Below are 22,156 nucleotides of genomic sequence, written 5' to 3' on the forward strand. Positions count from 1 at the left end.
CGTAGTTTTCCTTCACCTGGTCACACCGCAAGACGCTTCGCCATTTTAAAAATCAAAACAGGAGACGCTTCGCCGGAAAAGTCAGCATTACGATTCAATTCCAACCGGACCCTTCAGCTTGACTCGCCCATCCGTCACAGCAGTCGCAATGCAGCGCCACAAGGAACTGTACAAGGAGCATTCGCTGGTTCTGAGCCCGCGCAATCACTGCCAGGAGAACAGGGATCGGTTGCATGCGGCGCGCGCCAAAAAAAGGGACGATTGTTTTTACCAGAATCGCATCATCAGCGTGAGCCCGACGCCGGTCAAAACGAAGCAATTGGCAGCGACCCAAGCTGCTCTGCCCCAGGAAAATGTGGCACCCAAACTGGAGAGTCCGGAGCAGCTGGACACGAAGCCCGCAGAACAGCAGAAGGAATCCAACCCGAAGGTCTCCCGCCAGAAACTCTACTTACAACGCTACATGGAGTGGAAGACAGCCAAGACCAAAGAGCATAAGCAGCAAGACCAGAATCGTCGAGGCGCAGCCATCAATGTGCCGACCGTAAAACAATCAAAGGTCTTGCCCAAATCGCAAACATTTCGGGTTCCCGATAATCTGGCTTCTGCAAAGCAGAAGGAGGCAACTCACGGTTTCCAGCCTACCAAGCGGTGTTCCCTCTACGTGATTGCCAATCCCACGGGCAAGGCCAAAGCCGCAGAACCGATTAAACCTTCAATACTCAAGCCAACGTCTGCAACTCCAAGTGCGGCCAAAGTGACAGCAGCTCCTCCGTCATCCAATACCGTGACTGCATCTTCTGCCTTGGCCAGGCATAAATCAGCTGCTTCTGTAACAAAAATAGTGCCTCCAAGTCGCCAAAACAACAATCCGGTTGCCTTGGCCAGGCAAAAAGCAGCTGCGCGACCCATTCCCACCACAACGAAGCAACCTATCAGTCTAAGGCAGCCTGCGGTTGAAGCGAAGAAGATCACTACCACCATACCCAGGCCCACCCCAGCGACAGTCACGAAAGCGAAAACGCCAGGCATACGGCAACAGCCACCAGTGGTCAGCACAAAGCCCAGATTACCTGCGCCGCTGGCACCACGGACAGCTAGACTGCCCAATGTGTTGTCCCAGCCGTTCGAGAAACCTTTGGGAAACAGGGCACCAGTGACACGACGGGCGAATGTCGTGAAACCACAGCCTATTCGTGGCGGAGGTGGTGCCGCGGCCAAGTTCAAGGACACAGCTGGAGCGACCAGCAAGGAAGCAAGCCACTCCATGCGAATGAAGGCCACCAAGGTAAAGAGCCAGTACACAAGGCTTCAGGGCAACGTGCGAAAGCTTCCTCAGCTCAAAGCCGAGTTGCTGCAGGCAGCCACGCTAGACATACCGCCTCACACGCCGCTAGAGGATATCCATAATCCCTTTATCGACCAGGCCACATCAACGCAGTGCAAGTCGAACAATAGCAGTGGTCATCTAATGGAGGCGTTTGGCGACAGCATCTTGTTGAGCCCGGTGGCACCGGTCAAAGTTGAAGGAGAAAGTTCGGTCAAAAGGCAGTTGCTGCCGGTAGCTAAGAAAGAGGCGTCCGGACCGGTGGCAAAGAAAAAGTTCGACTTTACGCGTTACTCAGTGGCAAATTCACCGGCGGAGGACTCGCTCATCTTGGATCCTCAGCAGACGACGGGTGAGTTTGGGATACGCCTTTTCCAATCTTAAACTCACTCACATTTTCATTTTAGTTACAGGAGACAGTGGAGATTCCACTCTGGTGCCAGAGGGTACGAAGACACCGCCACGTCGCGAATCCAATGGAATGCCCAACTATCTCAGTCCGTTTGTTAGTGTCTCGCGGGGAAAGGTGAACTCGCGCTGTGAGAAGGAGAAACGCAATAGCTTCTACCTGTCCAATGAGGAATCGCCCTTGGAAGTTCGCCGTGCCATCGAATCGGTTCTGTACTTCCGACTGCAGCTGGAAAACGAGATCACGCGCCTCCAAGCGCTTTGCGCTGAATGGGAGGCGTACAGCAAGGAGAATGAGGCACGGCTGCAGGAAACGGGCGGCATTGACATGATCAACGTGACCATCGGCCAAACACGTCTGCTGACCACCAAGAAGATGATGCAGTTCAGCGGCCTGATCGATCGTTGCGAGGCTGGAGCGACCGGCAAGAACCGTCAGCCAAACGATGGCAGCGAGGATTCGAAACCGGTGCAGGCTGAGGATCTGGAGGGCTGGTGGGACATGCTGCGCCTGCAGAGCGAGAACGTGGACAAGCGCTTCGAAAACCTGAAGCGTTGGAAGGCCAACGACTGGCTGGATCCGGATGCAGTGGCCGAGGAACCCAAACAGCCGAAGCCCAAGCCCACGATAAGTCGCAACATGAAGATCAAATCGAAGGCCAAGCCCAGCAGCAATCTGCAGCAGTTCCTCCGCAAAGCCCATGCCAACATGAAGAAGACCAAGGTGGAGGAGTCGATCCTGGAGGATGGCCTGCCCTCCACGTCCACGCGCCACAGTTCGCCTCGCGTAATCGTAGTTCGCAATCGCCGATCCTTTTCGCCCGCCCGCACAGTACTCCGCATGTCCACCGGCGAAGGGCGTCAGTCGATTGCGCCAAATGCGCTCCTGAAATCAGCGATCCTTGCGGCCGCCGAGCAGAACGCTGCCAAGACGCCGCCGCCCAAGCCGCGCGCCTCCATCCTCAAGACGCCCGGCACCACGAAGCGGCAGAACCGTGGTGTGCTCTTCAGCGCCAAGAAGAGCGTACGGCGATTCCAGTTCACCTACGAGGAGGGAAACATTAGCAACGACGAGACGGTGGGCGCCGACAAGCTGGAGGACTGCGAGGAGGACATGTCGCTGGAGGCCTCCACGGAACGCAGATCCCTGGAGCAGAATCCCGGAAGGGATTCCAATCAGGGAAATGAAGCAACTCCTCGCACGTACACGCTGCGCAACCGGCGGGTGAATCTGCGTCCCTCCTCCGAGTTTATGTAGTGTTGTCTATTGACAGCAATAGTCCGTTGTGGAATTGTTTATACTTTTATATTCTTAGTTTAATATTTTTTTGCGGATGCCATTAAGTGTTAATTCGTTAAGATGTTGAAAATTACATTTGGCGTTTTAAATGTTCGACGATTATGTTCTGTGAAAATGAAAGCTTATTTTATTTTTAATTATCTAACATACCTTGTTTTTAAAAATTAGCATAGTTGAAGGAATAAAAAAGAGAAGAATAAATAAATTTGAAATGCTTTTCTTATTGAAAGGGGATCGAAATTTAAAATGAACAATTTAATTCCACAACACAGAAATTTTATTACGCAACTCAACTACTAAAACTTTACAGACCAAACTTTATAATTTGGTGTTTCAGAAAATGAATATCAAAATATTTGCATTTTTCAAGTTGTCTAAATAAATTTTAAGAATTTAGATTTGGTATGAGTCTTTGGTAACATATTACCCAAGTCTTTCACCTTCATGGCTCCGTATAATTTTGAGGTATTTTTCAGTATTTCCTAAGCAAATTTCAGTATATCTGAGTATGTATGGCGGTATAATTTAACGGTTGCGCTACGGTCCCACTCTGATTCATAAAAGTAAAGAAAGACCACTCGACGGCAATTTAAATTGAATTTTGAATTCGCTGTTGCACTCGATTGTAAATACTCCCTGATAAGGCCGCCAAATGAAAGTGCAAATAGCAGTGATATCGCGACGCGCATCTCACCGCAGTAACTAACCGCCTCGCGACCGTTTCGTTCGCCCGCGACGCCCTTTGAGTTCAACGCATTCACATTTCCCAGTGTGCAGATTTCCTTTTTGTTTTGTCCGCAGTCACCGCGCACTGCATTCAAAACAAGGCCCAACACACAATACGCTAACCCCAGCGGCACAGCAAACACAGTACACACCCAGCATGGACACTAGTGGCGGAAATTTGGGTAAGGATTTGATCATTTCGTATTTCAAATTGAATTTTCAACCTCTGGTACAGCGTGTACTCGCCATGGCAGTTGGGCCGTTCGCTGGCGCGCAAATTGATCTCCTCGATTTGCGGCTCCCCCATCGCTTGTTTACCCCTCTGCCCCAACATCAACAAGCGGACTTATTTGTCCATATTGCATTGCGGCTTGCATATATCTGGCAATGGGTCTGAATTTAGATTTTTCGTAAGTTTTTGCACTCTGCTGACGAAACGAAAAAGTGCTTTTAACGATCTGGGAACATCCCAAGGCGCTGCGTTGCCAGACAGCGTGTTACACACATGGACGTTTGTATGTTTGTGTTGGTGTTTTAGTGGGGTACAGTCTTGGGGGCAAATGTTTTTACACTGTAAAAAGTATGCTAACGTGCAATTAGAGAATGGGCAAGCACATAAATTTAATAAGAAAGTTATTTTAGGCTTTGGTGCATCTTATGAGTTCGGACGAGTTGTTGAGATGGGTGGTTAATGGGTGGAAAAAAACGCGCACAAATAATAACGTCAACAAGGGGCTGCCACCCCTTTCAATGTTCTTATGCAAAAGTGGTAGTCAACAAAATATATAATTCTATTTCAAAGTAAATATATAACCGTTTAAGCTTCTTTAACTTAGGTTAATTCTTTATAATTATTTTACCATTATAAAATGTTTTTGTTTGAAAATAATTTAATGTATCGATAAGTGGGTGGCCCTCGGACAACCTCCACGAGGTGGCAACTCTGGCGCACAGCACATTTCAGGGTTTACGCAATTTCGAGCCGTAAGATTTTCTTCGACCTGTGAAAAGGCTTTTTACCCCCTGCCAGGACAGCTAAATCTACACTCGTAAGTGCAGCAGGAGCTATCCATCGCGTAGCGCAGATTCTAATACACACCTTTAGTTAAAAGCGCCAATAGGAAGCCCAGAACCATGTCACATGCATTTGCCGCCGCCGTCTGCCGGTCCACCGCATCCATGTCATTGGCCCTGCGCTGCAGCCGGCGCGCCATGAGCTCCGCCAGAATGCTGCGTATGGCGGGTGCCACTGCCACCTCCACTGCCTGCAAGGATTGGCAGAGAAACGGACTACTTGCTGCGCCCAGGACCGGCAACATGCAGCAGTACCTTCGCGAGTATGCCAACGAGAAGAAGGTGTTCGAGCGAACCAAGCCCCATTGCAATGTGGGCACCATTGGCCATGTGGATCACGGCAAGACCACACTCACGGCGGCCATCACCAAGGTTCTGGCCGACAAGCAGCTGGCCGAGAGCAAGAAATACAATGAAATCGACAATGCGCCCGAGGAGAAGGCTCGTGGTATCACCATCAATGTAGCCCACGTGGAGTACCAGACGGAGACGCGTCACTACGGCCACACAGATTGTCCGGGACATGCCGATTATATTAAGAACATGATCACCGGTACAGCCCAGATGGATGGCGCCATTCTTGTTGTGGCCGCCACCGATGGTGCCATGCCCCAGACCCGCGAGCATATGCTGCTCGCCAAGCAGATCGGCATTGATCACATTGTGGTGTTCATCAACAAGGTGGACGCCGCCGATGAGGAGATGGTCGACCTGGTGGAGATGGAGATTCGAGAGCTGCTTACCGAGATGGGCTATGATGGTGACAAGATCCCTGTGGTGAAGGGATCGGCGCTGTGCGCCCTCGAGGACAAGAGCCCCGAGATTGGCAAGGAGGCGATCCTGAAACTGCTCCAGGAGGTGGATAGCTTCATCCCCACGCCTGTGCGCGAGCTGGACAAACCCTTCCTGCTGCCTGTTGAGAATGTGTACTCGATTCCCGGACGCGGCACCGTCGTCACTGGTCGCCTGGAGCGCGGAGTGGTCAAGAAGGGCATGGAGTGCGAGTTCGTGGGCTATAACAAGGTGCTGAAGTCGACGGTGACGGGCGTGGAGATGTTCCACCAGATTCTGGAGGAGGCGCAAGCCGGTGATCAGCTGGGCGCTCTGGTGCGCGGCGTTAAGCGAGATGACATCAAGCGCGGCATGGTCATGTGCAAGCCGGGCAGTGTGAAGGCTCTCGATCAGCTGGAGGCCCAGGTGTACATCCTGTCCAAGGATGAAGGCGGCCGCACAAAGCCCTTCATGTCCTTCATCCAACTGCAGATGTTCTCCCGCACCTGGGATTGCGCCGTGCAGGTGCAGATTCCCGACAAGGAGATGGTCATGCCCGGCGAAGACACCAAGCTCATTCTGCGCCTCATCCGGCCAATGGTCCTGGAGCAGGGACAGCGCTTCACGCTGCGTGACGGAAACCTGACCCTCGGCACTGGTGTCGTCACCAGCACTCTGCCCCCATTGACTGAATCGCAGCGATCCGAGTTGACGGAGGGCAAGAAAGCGCGCGAGAAGAAGGAGGCGGCTAAGAAGTAGATCCCCGGAACGCCGTCAGTCATTAACTAAAATCATATTCTTAAGCGATTTTTATGCATATTGTATAAGTTGTTGGCGCTCCAATCACAATCGAGTAAAATATAAACAAACACCCATGGACAGCGAAGTTTTAAAACTTGGAATATTAGTAGGGATCTTAAATTGGATTTAAAATAGTCAGCTTTTTAAGATTTATATTTGTTATTATATTTCTTATATACATTTATATAAAGTAATCACAGTTTTTAATCATTGATAAAGGGCAATATTTAATTTAGGCGCCACTCATCGATTGCTTATCGCTCTAGGTTAACGGCATCCGTAAAAGACTGGTATCGAAATGGATCCGATAAAATCAAACAAGCCCGCTAATAATCTGACTACGACATTTCACAACACTGCTGCAACCGCCTTGAGCGCAGCTGATGATAAAGAACATTTTGAAATTGATTTGAAAATTGGCAAAAATGACTTCCTACCGCGTAGACTACTTGACCGGTAGATTCAAACATCGTAAACGTTTGTTTGCAAAGTAATTAATAACTTATTTTGTCCGCAGATTCCCTAGACGACACAGAGCCATTGCCGGAGCTAAGTTTTGAAGACTTTTTGGAGCCAACGTCGGACAAGAGTTCCCAGCACATGGAAATTGAAGCCCTGGACTCAGAGGAAGACGATGGCGGCGGGGAAGATCTGGCCGATCCGGCCAACGATTCCCTGAACACGCCGCAGTTCAAGAAGAACGTGGTCCACATACTGGAGGACAAGAGGTTAAACTCGCCCGGACTAACCGTTTTGAAGTCGCACGCCATTAAGGTGGTGACTGCCGGTGGTACTCCTCCGGCCAAGGCGCAAGTTACAGACGTAAAGATACTAAACAAATTGAAACCAATACCCAGCAGTACGCTAAAGATCGGTAGCACAACCATAGCGACCAAATCCACACCGGGCAGCATAACCAAGACTTTGAGCAACTTGACCCAGATTAGGACGAAAGATGGCCAAGTCATCTTTGTCCAGAAGTCTGTACCTGGAACACAAAGCAGCACTGCGTTGACAGGGTCACCAAGCAGTGGTATAAGACGCCTCGTGGCGCCTTCTGGTATCCAGAAGGCAGTTCTTTCTAAGGGCGTGACCATGGCAAGCACGGGTCTGGTCAAGGCAGCTGTTCCTCCCAAAGCAAGCACCTCGGTACCCGGCACAGCCATCACCATAAAGGGCATCCAACCGCTGGCCGGAGGCACTGCGAAGGCGTCGACTGTCAGCACGCCGGCAACCACGTCCGGATCTCTGGCACAGCCCACCAAAATTCAGGTGGTGCGCACTGCCGATGGCAAAATTATCAAGATCAATCAGGCTGGTCCCTCGCTGCTAATGAACGCCAAACAGGGAACTGGGACCACAGTCACGCCAGGAGGCTCTGCCTCCACTTCTGTCAAACTATCTCCCTCGGGAAATGTGGTGCTCAACAAGCCCATTGGCCAGGTAGTGGTTAGAACAGAAACTCCTGTAAAGACAGCGACGGGCTCTGTAGCCAGTGCATCCGCAACACCGGGCAAGATGTTGGTTCAAAGTGGCGGCAAACAGATTCTTGTATCCAACAAAAACATCATTAAGCTGTCACCGAATGCGAGTGCCACCAGTTCGACAACCCACACGACGGGCGGACAGACACCTTCCACGTCGAGCGGATTGCACGCTATTCAAATGCCTGGCAAGGGAGGAGTACAATATGTACGTGTCCTGAACAACAATAAGAGTGCCGCCGGAACAAGTGCAACAACGTCTATGCCGAAAACAGTGCAAACTCAGAAGATCACTGTGGTGCGGCCACCGGTTGCTACTGGTGTTCCTGCCACATCTTCTACAACATCCGCAGCAGCAGCTCCATCTGCAGCCGCATCGAAGGCAAACCTTCCCATAGGCAGCACCAACAAGATTGTAATGCGATCAATGGGCGGCAGCATTGTGCCGCTCCCTTCCGTGCAGACGTTGGTCTCAAAGGTTGGTACTTGTGTTGGTACATATTTATTTCATTCTAACTCAATTTCCATCTTTAAAGCGTGCGCCGGGCGCCATCACCAACGCCTCAAAGCCAGCCAGTGCGGCTAGCAGCAGCGCACCGAGTGGCAGCCAGGAGTTGCCACGCAAACACCGTCTTACCGATCTCAATATGCAGCTAAAGCAATCGGCCTCGGCCAGCAGTGAAGCCAGCGACAGCAGCGATGCGGGTCCTGAGGCCAAAAAGCCGCGTTACGTTATTACCATGCAGCAAGGATCACAGAAGGCAGCTTCCCAGCCAATTCAGAAACTAATTAATCGGCCAGCGAATGTACAGCGTGTGGTGTCTAGCAGCACAAGTCCCAATTCCAACTCCCCAAAGAAAATCTACAACTATGTTCAAACGACTGGAAGCAATGGGGCCAAGTACATGATCTGTAACTCGGGTGTGCCCCAATCATCGACGAGTGCTATGCGACGGGGATACACTGGATATGTGGAAAACAAGACGCGACGCCCGCCATCCATTTCCTCGCAACAGCACCGCTTCAAGCATATGGGTGCCCAGCAGCAGTCCAAGCACCAGCAACTCCAAGCGCAGGCCAAGCAAAAGATTAGGCAGCAGCAACTGCCTACCGAACAATCGTCGCCGATCAAGGTCGAGCCAAAGCTGCCGACACTGCCTCCGGGGGTGAAGGCCGACGTGCCCGCCAAGCCGCTCTTTGAAGTCCTAAAACCCGCAGCAACACCGGCAGCAGCCGGTGCCGTAGATCCATTGGGCGGCATGACTTCGCGGCGAAAGCACTGTAACTGCAGCAAGTCGCAGTGTCTAAAGCTTTACTGCGATTGCTTCGCAAACGGCGAGTTCTGTCAGGACTGCACCTGCAAGGATTGCTGCAACAATCTGGACTACGAGGTGGAACGGGAGCGCGCTATTCGCAGCTGCCTCGATCGCAACCCCAGCGCCTTTAAGTAAGTTTATTTGAAAGGGAAAGCTTATTAGTTCCAAAGATGCTAATTTTAACTACTTCCTTTTTTTTAAACAGACCCAAAATTACGGCACCCAATTCAGGTGACATGCGACTGCATAACAAAGGTTGCAACTGCAAAAGATCGGGCTGCCTCAAGAACTATTGTGAGTGCTATGAGGCAAAGATTCCCTGCACCAGCATATGTAAATGCGTTGGTAAGTGAACTGATAAATCTGTTTTATCTATGTTCAAACTAACTGAATCAATCAACTTATTCTTTAGGTTGTCGAAACATGGAAGACCGTCCGGACGTGGACATGGACTCACTGGACGGATTGATGGGTGCCGAGGGTCAGAAAAAGGACAAAGCTAAAAACAAGCAATCGAACGAGGATCACGCAAATATATATTTGACGGACGATGTCATTCAGGCGACCGTCATGTGCATGATATCGCGGATTGTGATGCACGAGAAACAGAATGTGGCCGTGGAGGACATGGAGCGCGAGGTGCTGGAGGAAATGGGCGAAAGCCTGACCCAGATCATCGCCTTTGCCAAGGAAAAGCACGAAACCTCACAGATAGACGAGTCCAAGCCTTCTTCTTAGGCGTGCAAATATAGTCACACATGAATTAGTTTATAAGTTCAAAGAGTTCTTGACCTTTTCTCCTACCATATTCTAATTTTGGCTTTCTAAAAGTTGACCTTAAAGTAAAGTGTTTACCCTATTAAAATAATTTAAACACAAAATGTATATACCATACATAGCGAATTTCAGATATAAGGCCATTTTAATTTTTGGCCGAGCATTGTAATTGTGTTGTAAACTTTTCCTTGAATTGCATGTAAATAATTTAGATACCTAATAAAGTTTAATGACCATTGAACACAAATGAAAAGAGACGTTGTGTTGTTTTGTAGCTTGTTTATTCACCAACAACTTCAGTTACATATTTGTATTTTGCATTTGCATTTGCATTGTTTCAAATTTATTGATGGGCGAGTATATTAAACTCAACGCAATTTAATTTGGTTTTTCACAATATCGGTATCAGCTTAGTTAGCAATATCTCTATGAAATAAACACATGTCGAATGACTACAGTATAGGTAATGCATATATTAGTTGATTGTATTGATAGTAGGTATTTAGTTTCGTATATATGTAGTTTCATTTTAAGTATAGTTATATATTCTACTTGGTCATCATTGGTCTGTATAAATAGCATATAAGTATGTTTGTGTTCTGGTTTCTCCCGGTTCTCACCCTATAAACATGGCATGGCATGACATGAGTACATATGTATGTATGTAAGTTTGAGTAAAAATGTGATAATCGTTAAAGGACTATAGTACATATACGTGGTTAGTAGCTTGTTTTATGCTAATTAATATATGCCCTGTTATACATATTTTTCATACACTGTTTTGACTAATATGCTCGCGCTAAACTATAGGTTTTATTTGCGGTCATTCGAATACGAACTTTTTGAAGAGAGAGATGTGTGTGCGGTTATCTTAGCTAGCAAATACATACAGTAAACGTTTAGTATATCGATTTAAGGATAGTTTTGAATATTTGAATACTGTGCACAAAACGCTTTGGTTAGTTGCATTAGCATTGTTTGTTTGTTTGACCCCATACCAGCTTTTTGTTTGAATTGTTAGTTACGTAACACTTATGCAACATTTGAACATAGTTAGGCAACAATAACGACTTGATTACGCATAATATATATGTATTGAGAGTATGCTGAACTATTCAGTTAGAAGCTATATTGTCTAATTCACACGTTTATATTGAATGCTGGGCCCCCAGAAGGGGGGCTAAAGCATAAACTTACACAACAACTTTATGAAAACCGAACAAAACCATTTGCTAAATATCGTATATGTACGTACGGATTTGCATACCCTGTACAATGTCTATTTTCTTAGGTTGTCGTAATATGCAATCATTGAAGAGTGTACCTTAGTTGTTAAACGCGTGTTGCATGATTGAATTCGGCAATTCTTCAAAGCGTGAAAGGTCATAACGAACACAGCGTAGAATTTCTGGTGTGCTATGAATGGATCTAGGGTATTATTATAGTTGAGTAATTCATCTTTCACAACAATAGAACAACGATGATAATCAGCAAGTATTTCAGCTATTCGTATATACAGTTTGTCAATATAACCTCATTGTATACCTGCGATTAACTACATTTTGTCGGCTTTCTTGAACCATTTTCGACCATTACAGAGCTATAGTTTACTTTACAATACCTTCGATTAGAATTGTTTCGGGCTATATGCGTTCAAAATAATGATTTTCATGGCCCAATAAAGAGTGGCATTAGTTTTAAAGCGGATTTTACATGGTGATCACAACGCTTAAGGACACTTGCAGCCATTCAAGTGCCTTGCGGCAATATCCTTACGATCCAATACGATCTGTTGAAGTGATGAAACAAAGTCGGTAATACTTATGGGCTAAGATCCGAAACTTTGGGTGGGAAGAATTGAAGTTATAATCATATAATTATATATGTCTAAATTTTGTAGAACACCCAATTTAGCGACTTTATTTCTCACTAGATAAGTGCAAACTAAAATATAAAATAAGACTTCTATTCAAAATTGTGAACGCTTATATACCCTATATATATTTTCAGTTTCTATGGAATGGTGTTTATATTCCACGTACCATTTGGCACCAAAAAGCCTATCAAATATTCCCTTTTTTCGTCAGATAACTTGTGTGTGTGCTAATGTGGGCAACAATTTTACAAGATTCAATGATTATATAGATACTTTATTTAACTTTAACAACTTGAAATATGAAATTGATTTACTTAAGGAAGGCGGGCCTCCGTTGTGGAGTAATTGCCCATTAATTCCGTCCAATTTCTACGCCGTATTGCCAAAAAGTTTTAATGGATTTCAGTAGCGAGAATCATATAGACAGGACCGAAAACCAAAGTTACCTGGGTTTTCGGTTCTAGACCTATGAAAAAAAAATTATTTATTTGGACTCATTTGAATATTTTCTAAAAAAAATCCTATTTATATGATTGGCACGCTAATTTCGAACTCGCATACCTTGGAAAACTCAAAATTATCAGCTCCAAATGAATCGTATACCGAGTGAGTTGCTGTTCCATGTTCAAAGCACTGTCAAAACTAATTCCCAGGGCCTTCTTTTGTCCCAGATCCTTCGCGCCGCCAGGCGAGTGACGTCTTCATTGGAGATCCCTTCAAAATTCACTCATACAACTTTCGCTATGCCGACAAGCCATTTTATCCGGTCCAGAACTATCAAAGACCTACGCCACCGACTCCGCCGGCACTGGCGAAGAAGTCCTCCTTCCAGACCTTCTACCACAATCCCAGATTCAGCCAGGATCCCGAGTACATTCCGGCAAAAAAGAGTCCTCAAACTAGCTCCTATAGGCGTCGGCTACTGCTGGAATCTATGGATATGCCCTTGGGATCTACGGTGACAACGCCGGGGAGACAGAGTGTACCGGTGGCTCCGCAGACGAGACGTTCACCCACTGCCACGGATTCCCCGCTCCTCAGGACATGCTGTCAAAGTGTGCGCTACGAGGCTATGAGACGGGGTCCAAGCAACACGACTGTGTGCCAGAGTAGCACTAATCTTCGACGATCAGCTGGCGGCGGTGTGCCTCCTACTTCAACCACCACCTTCTCCATGGACTCCAACGCCCATCTGCAGAACAGAAGAAGCGGCTGCGGGATCAGCATCGACATCTGCAGTGTGGATTCGCAATCTGAGGTGGACAACAATGTAAGCATCAAGATCGCAACGGATGCCTATCTGCTGAACAATACGGATAAGGTGAGGAGCAAGTCCAAGCCGGTGCGCTGTACGCCCAGATCCAGTGGAACCTTTGGCATCGACAAGCGACTGTCCAAGTTCAGTGTGAGCGAGACGAAACCTCGGACGAGTGTGGAATGGGAGCTCCGGCAGAGAGAGAAGGCACGGGAAGCGGAGCGCCAACGAGAACGGGAGCGGGATCGACAGTTGTTGGAGGAGCGACGCTTGGAGCAGGAGAGGGAGCTTCAGGAGGAGCGAGTGCGTGCCCGCCAGCGGGAGCGAGATCGTGAGCAGCTCCGCCAGTTGGAGCGTCTGCGGGATGAGGAGCGTCTCCTAGAGTTGGAAGTGGAGCGCGAGAGGCAGCGACTGCGGGAACTGGAGCGGGAATCCCAGCGGCACAGAGAATACGAGCGGCTGTGTGCCCTCCAGGAGCAGTTTCGTCGGGAGCAAATGGATCTACTGAGTCAAGAGCCCATACCTCCCCGACCGTCGGTTCCAATGACCTCGCACTTGTACACAACCACCTCTGATGATCGTTTGCCCGGAATGGCCTTTTGTGATTTGTCATCCCGAAGGACACGGAGATTGGAGAATCCGACCAGGCCGAAAGAAAGACGAAAGACTAGAGTAAGTCAGGATTCTAGAAGTGTCTCGTCCGCTACCCGTTCACTTACTCCCCCACCGATCCTTACCCGGAATAGCAGCTCCCCATCACCCTCTTCAGCAGCTCCGTCCACACCCACCTCCCGTTCATCCATTCCAAATCGGAGGTCAAACCGCTGCTACAGACGTAGTTCAACCCCTGATCCCAATTCCCAGCCTAGAACTACTCCAACCATTCCAAGAGATCTAGCTCGCAGTAGTTCGGGAACTTCGAATGGCAATGTCCATGTCACAGTGACCACGACCGGGCGTCGGAGCAACTGCAGCATGAGGCGTTCATCCAATGACCACGTTAGCGAGCAAAAGCAGCTAAATGGAAACCAAACCTGCGTCGCCTGTCTGAATAATATGCCCATTAGGATAACCACTTCTCGGTCCAGGGATACGGATCTAGCCTTCAGTCTGAACCATGTGAGGATGAGGGGATCATCTCCAGCGCCCGCGGAAAGGAGCAGCAGCCAGGAAAGCCAAGATTCCTGTCAGGTTAACATCAGCGTGTATGCGGATAAACTGCGTTTGATGCGTTTATAATAATATAAGGGAAAAGTGGGGGATTATATGTGCGATTTTTGGAACAGATCATCTCTAGAATATAGAGTTAGCCTGTTCCAGAAGATGCCCATATATTCCTCTAACTTTTCTATATTAGAATAGCGCCAAAATTAGTTGTATCATTGCTGTTTTTTGACTTTTAAATATTCTTAACAAAACTAAATCCGAAAATAATATTCCAAACTATACTTTCTATATGTTCCTCGCTCCTTGGGATTCCTCCATTAAATCATTGCAATTGCGGGCGTCTGCTTGTTGGATCGGCAATTAATCCTTCCCTGCTGGGAGTAGAGTCTTCCAAGGAAGGACTCTCACAAGCTCATTAAGCTCTTCGTACAGTCGATATATGATATATCTGTACTTCCAAAAAATAAATTAAGATAGTTTCCAAACCTTTTTGGCCACTAAATTGCCTCCAATATGTAGTAGGGTTCTTAGGATCCTCACTTACTTTTTCCTTCCTACCCGTCTCATCGAACTTCTGGCTCATTGCAGAGCCCTACTTTCACTAAACTTTCTCTTTTCAAATTTTTGTGCTCTACTTCAACATGTGCAAAGTTTTTGGGGGAGGTTACTTCTTGATATGATCAATGGTATATTACTATAGTGCAACTTGGGTAAAACATTGAACAAGAATAACGATTTGGATTGGAATTTCATATGATATTACTGATATTGTTGGTTGTGGTTACGGTTACTCTCTGATCTTCGCTTTTTTTTCTTGATTTTATTACCCTTTTTTTTTTTGATTTTTGGTTGCACTTTTGGCAACATTGCGTTGGAGTTAAATCGTTTGTTTATTCGTCTTCCTCGTAGTTTTGGTAGGTTACATAACGTACCTGAGCCCGATCGCGTCCATAGATCAAAGACTGAAATCACAGAAATGAAGTGGAAAAGGGTATGGGTTAGTCTAACGCATTTCCTAGAATGGTTTTGTATCGTGCAAAATGAAACTCAGGCAGCGACTTAAATAAAAATTAATAGTTTTATTACAAACAAATTAAGCTGAACTTAAGGCTAAAAACAATGATAATGACTAAGTATACGAAAAATAATAATAAATTAAAATTAAGCAATGTATCGAGACTCAAAGCCTCTCGCTCTCGTACGCCTCGTTCGTCCTGCCCGCCTCGGCATCCGAATCGGGAACAGATGTACCATGCATGATGGCCGGGCAGGATGCGGTCAGCTGGGGGATTCCAGAGGATTCCCCTGAAGCGGCAGCAGCGGCTGCAGCTGCCTCAGCCGCCTCCCTGGCCATACGTACCTTCTTCTCGTCGCTGGTCGGTGGATTCTTGAGTAGCGTCAGCAGTGGAGCATACATGAAGCAGAGAATGGCAATTCCAAACAACATCCACTCGAATCCGATGCTCTTCACCAGCGATCCGGACAAGGCCGGACCCACGGCGAAGCCAACACAGAAGGCCACATCACCCAGGGCGTAAACGCTGCCGTAGACCGCCGAGTGTCGGATGTCCACCAGATAGCCCAGTTCCGGCATCATCGAGGAGTCCACCATTCCAATGGCAAAGCCAAGTCCTGCATTCGGTATGATCAGATGAGTGATCGAAGTGGCCATGGGAATCTGAATAGGGATAAATGAAAATCAAAATTATATTATAATTATAAACACCATTGAGTATAACGATTTTTACTACTTAAATTCCAAAATTGGATTATATATAAACTAAGGAATACTTACAAATATCAAGCATCCTCCGATGATAATCAATCCCAAGCAGGCGGCAAACCATCGTCCAATCTTGTGTCCCAGCGGTCCGAAGAGATTCGTGCCAATCAGGTAGCTGATGGAGGCGGGCAGGAAGGCCACGCCCTGCTCCCAGCGAGTGGCGCCCATGTTGTCCACCATCCACAGCGGTAGCGAGGGTTCCAGCATGGCGATGCCCATATTGGCGAACGTGATGGCACCAGCAGCAATCAGAATGTAAGGGTCACTGATCAGGCTCTTCAGTGAGGGTGGTTCCGTTTCGGCCTTTTGGATCGATGGCTGCAGCATGAACAACTGCAGCAGGCCATCGCCCAAGGCCAGGGCAGCCAGGATCAGGAACGGAGCCGATTTGCCCACAAACTCGTACATCACCCCACCGAATGGTGGACCGATGAGCACGCCCAAAGCCAATCCTCCCAGTGCTATGCCCATGGCATTACCACGCTCCTTGTCGTCCGTAAACCGATCTGCCAGCATGCCCATTCCGGAAACCGAGGAGCAGGATGATCCAATCCCCTGCAGTGCCCTCGCCACGAACAGTACCAGGTAGGATCGTCCAAAGGCGAAAACTGGGAAAAGGATATGGGTTCAATACCATTTCTAGTGCTGAGGAGTTACCAGTGGAGCTTACTTATCGTCGAGAGGAACATTATCACGAAGCCAGCAAACATGGGAATACTATAGCCAATCCTGCAGGAGTAATAATATGTGATCAGGAAGGTAATAAGTATAAATACTTTAAAGACACAAATCAGTTTCATCTTCTTGCAATCTATCTATGTAAGGCAATGATAATCCCATTAGTTCATGGAACTTACCTGTGAGTCAGGGGTCCAACAATTGGGTTAACCAGCAGCTGGACAAACGCCTTGGAGGCGAACAGTAGTCCCACCTCGACGGTCTCGCCCACCAGCTCGTTGTGCCGCTCCTCCAGTTCCCGGTAGTAGGTCTCGTTCTCTGTGGATATTCAAGGACTTGCGCTGCAGACTGTTGGCCAATTAGCGGCTACGTAGACACTTACCCTCCGGACTAATCGTGGAGATCTCGAGCGGAGCCGCCTCGCTGCCATCCTTGTTGCATGGACACGGCGTCGGTGGCGGTGGAACGTTGGACGTTAATGGTGTGCGTGGAAAGCTGTCGAGCGGCGCATCCGGATGTCGTATGTCGTACAGGAACTCGGGTATGATGGGCACTAAGCGGTGGGGTTTGGGCAAAATGGAGACCATTATAATTTGATTGCAACAAAAAGAATTTGCTCACAATTAACCTAAACGCTCTTGTGCGCCCTGGGCGCAGTTTTCACCAGGCCGCCGGTTGGTAATTGCGTTCTCCGGGCACCAGAAACTTTTGTAATTGCCTTGCCGCTGGCAGAGATTGCCCCCCTTTACCGCCCACCCTCGATTCTAATTGAGTTGCAACCAAAAATTGAGGGGAAAGAGTGCAAAATTGCGCATACGCCACGTTTACAACGATGCGTTTAATGGACTCTGCGATGTCTAGCATAAAGCCGCATGCAATTTTCGTCGTCTCCGGCGGGCAAATTCAATTTGTTTATTGCATGCTTCGACTCTGTTTATATTTATTATCAACACCCGGAGAACTCTGGAGCTCCACTCAACGGGCTCCACTGTAATTGCATTTCCTGCCAAAGTGCTAGGCCGAGGTCAGAGGTTGGCTCCCAGCGGAGTGGCTCTTTCAATTGAGTGTGTGCCGAGTTTGAAGTATTGTTGGGGTAATTTGTTTGCTTGTGCAGCCAGTTATTCGTGGTTATCGCACTGACAGCCCATAACCATATATGTATGGCCTGCCAGCTTGGAGGTTTTGTTTAATGAGTGCCATTCATGCTCGATGGGATTGGGGTTTGGGTCTAAACAGTTGGTTGGCTAGATGGATAGTTGAACTCCAAAGTTTGGTATTAGCCTGTGCCCGTGCCATGTGCCTCGTGCCAAAGTTCAGCGAAAGTGGAAGTCTCAACTGACCTGGAATTCCACTCAACTGTCACATATGTCGGCCATGTGGACGAATCAACAACATGCCATTTGTGCCATGCAACCGGAAATATATGCAAATTTGGCAACATCTAACTAATTGGGGTTAACCACTTGGCGATTAAGCAGCGAATTTAGTGCTGCCGGCAAAAAAAAAATGTTGCATAGTAATTCCCCAAGCTGACAGCCCCAACAACTCATTAAACTGTCTCCCTATTCTTTTTTTTTGACATAAAAATGATAATTTCGGAAAAAGCACGTGCTGCCGGGGTCAGAAAGTGGATGGCGTGGGATGTTAGGGGTTAGAAGGTGGATTTTTTTGGGGCAGGTGGAGCAGCCAGCGGAAGTCACTCGGTCGCTTCGGTTGCATTTCGCGTGTCGAAGACACTTAAACCGCAATGCCAAAAGGAAGGCGACTCGGGCAGCTAGACAAACAAACAGTCACTATCGAGGATTCAGGGCTACGGAAAATGTGATAGATTCATGGGATATCAGGTGGAATAGAAAACTATACGGTATTAGGATTCTAATATACATAGATTATTTTAAATCCAGTAAGAAGCATGTTTCTAATGAAAGAATTCTATGCTTTCTTTATCCAAATACACTAGCTTTTGGCGCAAGGACACTCCTTTGAAATAGCTTCTAACCGTTTTAGAACCATTTCCCGCAGCCCTGTGGCTCCGTCCGCAGGTCACCCAGATACATGACTTCGACATGCCGGGCGACACTGGCGTCGTCGTCGTCAAGCCAAACAGAAGCGGCAGTGAGGCGGCAACTGGCGAAGCAACCAGTCATCCACCGGCGACGAGGAAGAGGACAACTCAACGCCCAAACTGGGGACGCTGGAGTACGCTTTTGTTTATCCGTTTAATATGCACAGGATTTAATTAGCCATAGAAAACGCGGCAGGAGCGGGAGAAAATGCGACCCATTTGGGAGTCGGCCAGCAGGCCGCTGTTTGTGCGCTCCGTGTGGCAGGAGGCGATCGGGAGGCGCCACTTCATCCTCGACTACGAGCCGCGACAGAGGCAGCGCTGGAAGCGACAGAAGACCAGACTGAGAGGTGAGTGCTCCATAATCTTATATCTAAACGAAATCAGGTCCTTTATAAAGTTAAACCCATAGTTGGACATCGTTTTTAATAGAAAAAGTGGAATTTCAAAGGATGTTTCTATACAACATTTGAAGTTATTTTTGAATCCATTTATAAGGACAAGGAAAAATATAACTAATAATAACTAAAATCTGTATTTCAGGCAACTACCAGCAGTCGGAATCCTACGAGATACTCGAGCAGTCCGTGGAGGACAGTGTGGAGTACCTGGACGAGTACCTTTTGGACGCCACCAAACTGACGCTGCAGCAGCAACAGTCACTGCCCACCCTGGGTGGGCGTCCGGGCCCCGCCCCCTCGACGGGTGGAGGTCAACGAGGAGAGCAGCGCCAGCAGAGTCGCCAGTCGAAGCGACGAGCTTGGCTGCTGAGTCGCGGACGCACCTATAACATGGAGCACCACCACATCGACCACCAGTCGCGCAGGAGTTCGCTACAGGATGCAACAAGCACGCTCTCCACGACGGCAAATAATCCCGAGGAGCGTCTGGCCGAAAGGGTACTCCACTGGTTGGACTTGGCAGGACGCACTGACATAGTGAAGGAGAAGGTGGTCACTCCGCCGGCCAGTGGTAGTGCCCAGTTGGCCAGATCAGCCCAGCGGATGCAGCGCAGTCACCATCGCAGCATGAGTCTTAAGCGCGTGGCGGCTGCGGCAGTGAATCACCAGCGATCGGTGGCCAGGAAGCCCAGCGCCAAGCCACCACCCGTTGCCCCACAGGTCACTAGCTCCTCCGTGTCCGCCTCCAATGCCAAGCCCATAACCATTATCTTCAACAAGGAGGGCGTGCCTGTGCGCCTCAATAGACCCGCTCGCAACATCGACCTCTGCACGCTGAGCAGCAGTGCCAGCACCACGAGAAGATTGGCTGGTCAGTTGGCCTCGGCGCGCCTGTACAGCGGAGCCACTGCATCCCCACTGCCGGAGGACAGCCGTACGCCACCGCTCAGTGGCCGAGGAATGGGCTCATCCGCCACCTCGGACAGCCGGAAACAGCTGCACATCTTCATGCCCAGTCTGCCCAAGAAGGGTCTGCTGGCAGCGGGTTCCACAACAGGCAGTGGCATGGGTGGTTCTGGCGAGGATACCCTGAGCACCAGCTTCAGTGAGTTGTGCCAGTTGTAGTCACTCTTACTTTTTGAAGTACCTGTCTGAAGGTAATCGATACAACAAACGTCTTAACTAAAAATGTAATTTAATTTCTAGAACTTTTTAGAACGATTTCTTGTTTTTACTAATTTACTATGAATAAAAAGAAACTCTTATGTGTTTCCCTTTTTAATGCAAGTAATATATCACTAATATTGGTATGGGTAAAATAGGAATAAACTGCCAAGGTTCACTGACTTTTGCGTCGTTTGTGCGTTTAATTTTGGAAAGATATTGTTTGATATATATATCTAAACTTTAGGCAGCTGTCAAACTTCTAATTTTTATCCTTTCCCAAAATAACCGTACTAACTAAAGGTTAATTTTGTCAAGAACAACTTAATAATATAGTATGTTAATAGCTAGACTACTACAGCAAGCTATATTGGAAAATTTCGCAGACTTGGTATACTCTAAACGCAACTATAAAATTTAAAAAAATAGAATACCAATTAAAATGGATATAACAAATTTATAGTGTGTAAATGTACCATTATTTTTTGGCATTATAAAATTCTATTTTTATTTTTACAAGTCAAGTGCCTTCAAAAATTCGTCTTGCCCTATTTTTGTAAGGGTATTTCTTGTGCTTCGGAGGACTACTTATTAATATCGCACAATCTTTTCTTGGTTTTATTGATTTTCGTTTTTGTTCCGTTGCCATTGAAAGTTTCTTTTGTTTGTTACTTTTTATCGAATTTGGTAAGTTTATTTTTGGATTACCCCGAAAAGTCGGCGGCATGTGCCACGCCCATTTCCTTTTGTTTTGATTTCGCTTCTGACTTCATTGTTGATTCTTGCGTTTTTTTATTAGCCTGCGGGGGCGGGTGATCCTGCGGGGATTCCCACGTGAATGGAGCGTAATCAATGTAATTGTGGTAATATTGCATGTTTAACAATGGCATAAAGTTGAAGTTAAAGTTTTACCCTAATGAATGTGGTAATTTTGCGCAGAATGGCAGTGAGTTTAAGTTTGGAACGGAATCGAGGCATTACTTGTAAAGTTAATTCATTAAAAAAAGCAGAAGTATTATAACTCTTAGTATAGGCCTTAAAAATGTACACTTGTATTAAAAAGAAAGGGTTAATGCTATGAAAATATCTAGCTCAGTTTAAAACATGTTTGTATTTTCTTAAAGATACTTTTCTTGTCAACTATTTTTATGGGTCTTACTATAGTTAAAACCTAAGCGGTCGTAAACTAATTATGGACATTACATATCCATCAGTCTGATGGGATAACAACCGTCAACCGTTGCGAAGGAGATGCCTTGGATATCCATCAAGCGTCATGCAACACCTAAATCTAAACTATCCACCTGCCACACGTGGCAAGTTGTCGTTGTCGTCGTCATCGTATTATTTTATGACTGACGCGTCGGTGTTTAGATTCGATTTCAATATTACCAGCTTAATACAGGTAAAAAGGAAATCCATCAAGGCAAAATTATAGAAAAAAAAGCGGAAGCATGGAGGTGATATTCAATCCTAAAGAATTCGCTCATATAAGGACAGTAATCCCAACTCATTAGATTTATTTTCTGTGCATTTTGGAGATACATCGCAATAGCTACAGATGGTGGGGGATAAGCGCAGGGCTCAATGAGTCATTGCGTCTGGCATGACAGCGAAACGACACCGAGAAAGCCGCACGATTGTGACCTTTCTGGAAATGGGTCTGGTTGGGTGGCAGCCACGGAATCCGAATCCGTGGCCAACGGAACACGGGGAAAAGTTTTCGACTTCAAGGCAAGCGAAAAGACAAAGGGGGAGCAATTACTTTTGGAGGCAAGAAAAA

The 22,156-nt window shown here is 47.3% G+C and overlaps 6 protein-coding genes across 10 annotated transcripts in view; 5 read left to right on the forward strand and 1 right to left on the reverse strand.

Moving 5' to 3' along the window:
* On the forward strand, positions 1-4,567 carry LOC27208757 (guanylate kinase-associated protein mars). 2 transcript variants are annotated; one of them, XM_016184313.3, is made up of 3 exons: positions 2-1,679; positions 1,735-3,943; positions 3,997-4,567. In XM_016184313.3, the coding sequence occupies exons 1-2, from the start codon at positions 149-151 to the stop codon at positions 2,991-2,993; spliced, it is 2,790 nt and encodes a 929-aa protein (XP_016027401.1). In that variant the 5' UTR covers positions 2-148; the 3' UTR covers positions 2,994-3,943; positions 3,997-4,567. The 2 variants fall into 2 exon arrangements, with proteins under 2 accessions (XP_016027402.1, XP_016027401.1); XM_016184314.3 differs by lacking the exon at positions 3,997-4,567 and having other exon boundaries at positions 1-1,679; positions 1,741-3,180.
* Positions 3,807-12,733, forward strand: LOC6734330 (protein lin-54 homolog). Of its 2 annotated transcripts, XM_016167991.3 has the most exons (6): positions 3,807-3,943; positions 6,674-6,863; positions 6,925-8,369; positions 8,428-9,338; positions 9,413-9,552; positions 9,620-12,733. In XM_016167991.3, the coding sequence occupies exons 2-6, from the start codon at positions 6,833-6,835 to the stop codon at positions 9,943-9,945; spliced, it is 2,853 nt and encodes a 950-aa protein (XP_016027403.1). In that variant the 5' UTR covers positions 3,807-3,943; positions 6,674-6,832; the 3' UTR covers positions 9,946-12,733. The 2 variants fall into 2 exon arrangements, with proteins under 2 accessions (XP_016027403.1, XP_016027404.1); XM_016167992.3 differs by lacking the exon at positions 6,674-6,863 and having other exon boundaries at positions 3,815-3,943.
* LOC6734329 (elongation factor Tu, mitochondrial) lies at positions 4,668-6,485 on the forward strand. Its single transcript, XM_016167990.3, has 2 exons — positions 4,668-4,810; positions 4,867-6,485. The coding sequence occupies exon 2, from the start codon at positions 4,896-4,898 to the stop codon at positions 6,363-6,365; it is 1,470 nt and encodes a 489-aa protein (XP_016027405.1). The 5' UTR covers positions 4,668-4,810; positions 4,867-4,895; the 3' UTR covers positions 6,366-6,485.
* LOC6734332 (synaptic vesicular amine transporter) overlaps positions 10,249-22,156 on the reverse strand; it is a 19,570-nt gene continuing 7,662 nt past the window's right edge. For 2 of the 3 annotated variants that reach the window (XM_016182125.3, XM_016182126.3), the window contains 5 exons: positions 17,126-17,296; positions 16,923-17,061; positions 16,736-16,794; positions 16,078-16,673; positions 15,342-15,960 (listed from right to left, as the gene is read on the reverse strand). In XM_016182125.3, coding sequence (XP_016027407.1) covers positions 15,463-15,960; positions 16,078-16,673; positions 16,736-16,794; positions 16,923-17,061; positions 17,126-17,296 — 1,463 coding nt within the window. In that variant the 3' untranslated portion in view covers positions 15,342-15,462. Of the gene's footprint in view, positions 15,245-15,341; positions 15,961-16,077; positions 16,674-16,735; positions 16,795-16,922; positions 17,062-17,125; positions 17,297-22,156 lie in introns of those variants that run through there. The other variant, XM_016182124.3, reaches the window with a different exon arrangement.
* LOC6734331 (putative uncharacterized protein DDB_G0271982) lies at positions 12,327-14,538 on the forward strand. Its single transcript, XM_016167993.3, has 2 exons — positions 12,327-12,466; positions 12,532-14,538. The coding sequence occupies exons 1-2, from the start codon at positions 12,451-12,453 to the stop codon at positions 14,352-14,354; spliced, it is 1,839 nt and encodes a 612-aa protein (XP_016027409.1). The 5' UTR covers positions 12,327-12,450; the 3' UTR covers positions 14,355-14,538.
* LOC6734333 lies at positions 18,833-20,496 on the forward strand. The gene is made up of 2 exons (XM_039292808.1): positions 18,833-19,158; positions 19,352-20,496. Exons 1-2 carry the CDS (start codon positions 19,017-19,019, stop codon positions 20,332-20,334), a joined length of 1,125 nt encoding a protein of 374 aa, XP_039148742.1. The 5' UTR covers positions 18,833-19,016; the 3' UTR covers positions 20,335-20,496.

This window comes from Drosophila simulans, chromosome 2R (genome assembly GCF_016746395.2).
Source record: "Drosophila simulans strain w501 chromosome 2R, Prin_Dsim_3.1, whole genome shotgun sequence".
NCBI classification, from domain to species: domain Eukaryota; kingdom Metazoa; phylum Arthropoda; class Insecta; order Diptera; family Drosophilidae; genus Drosophila; species Drosophila simulans.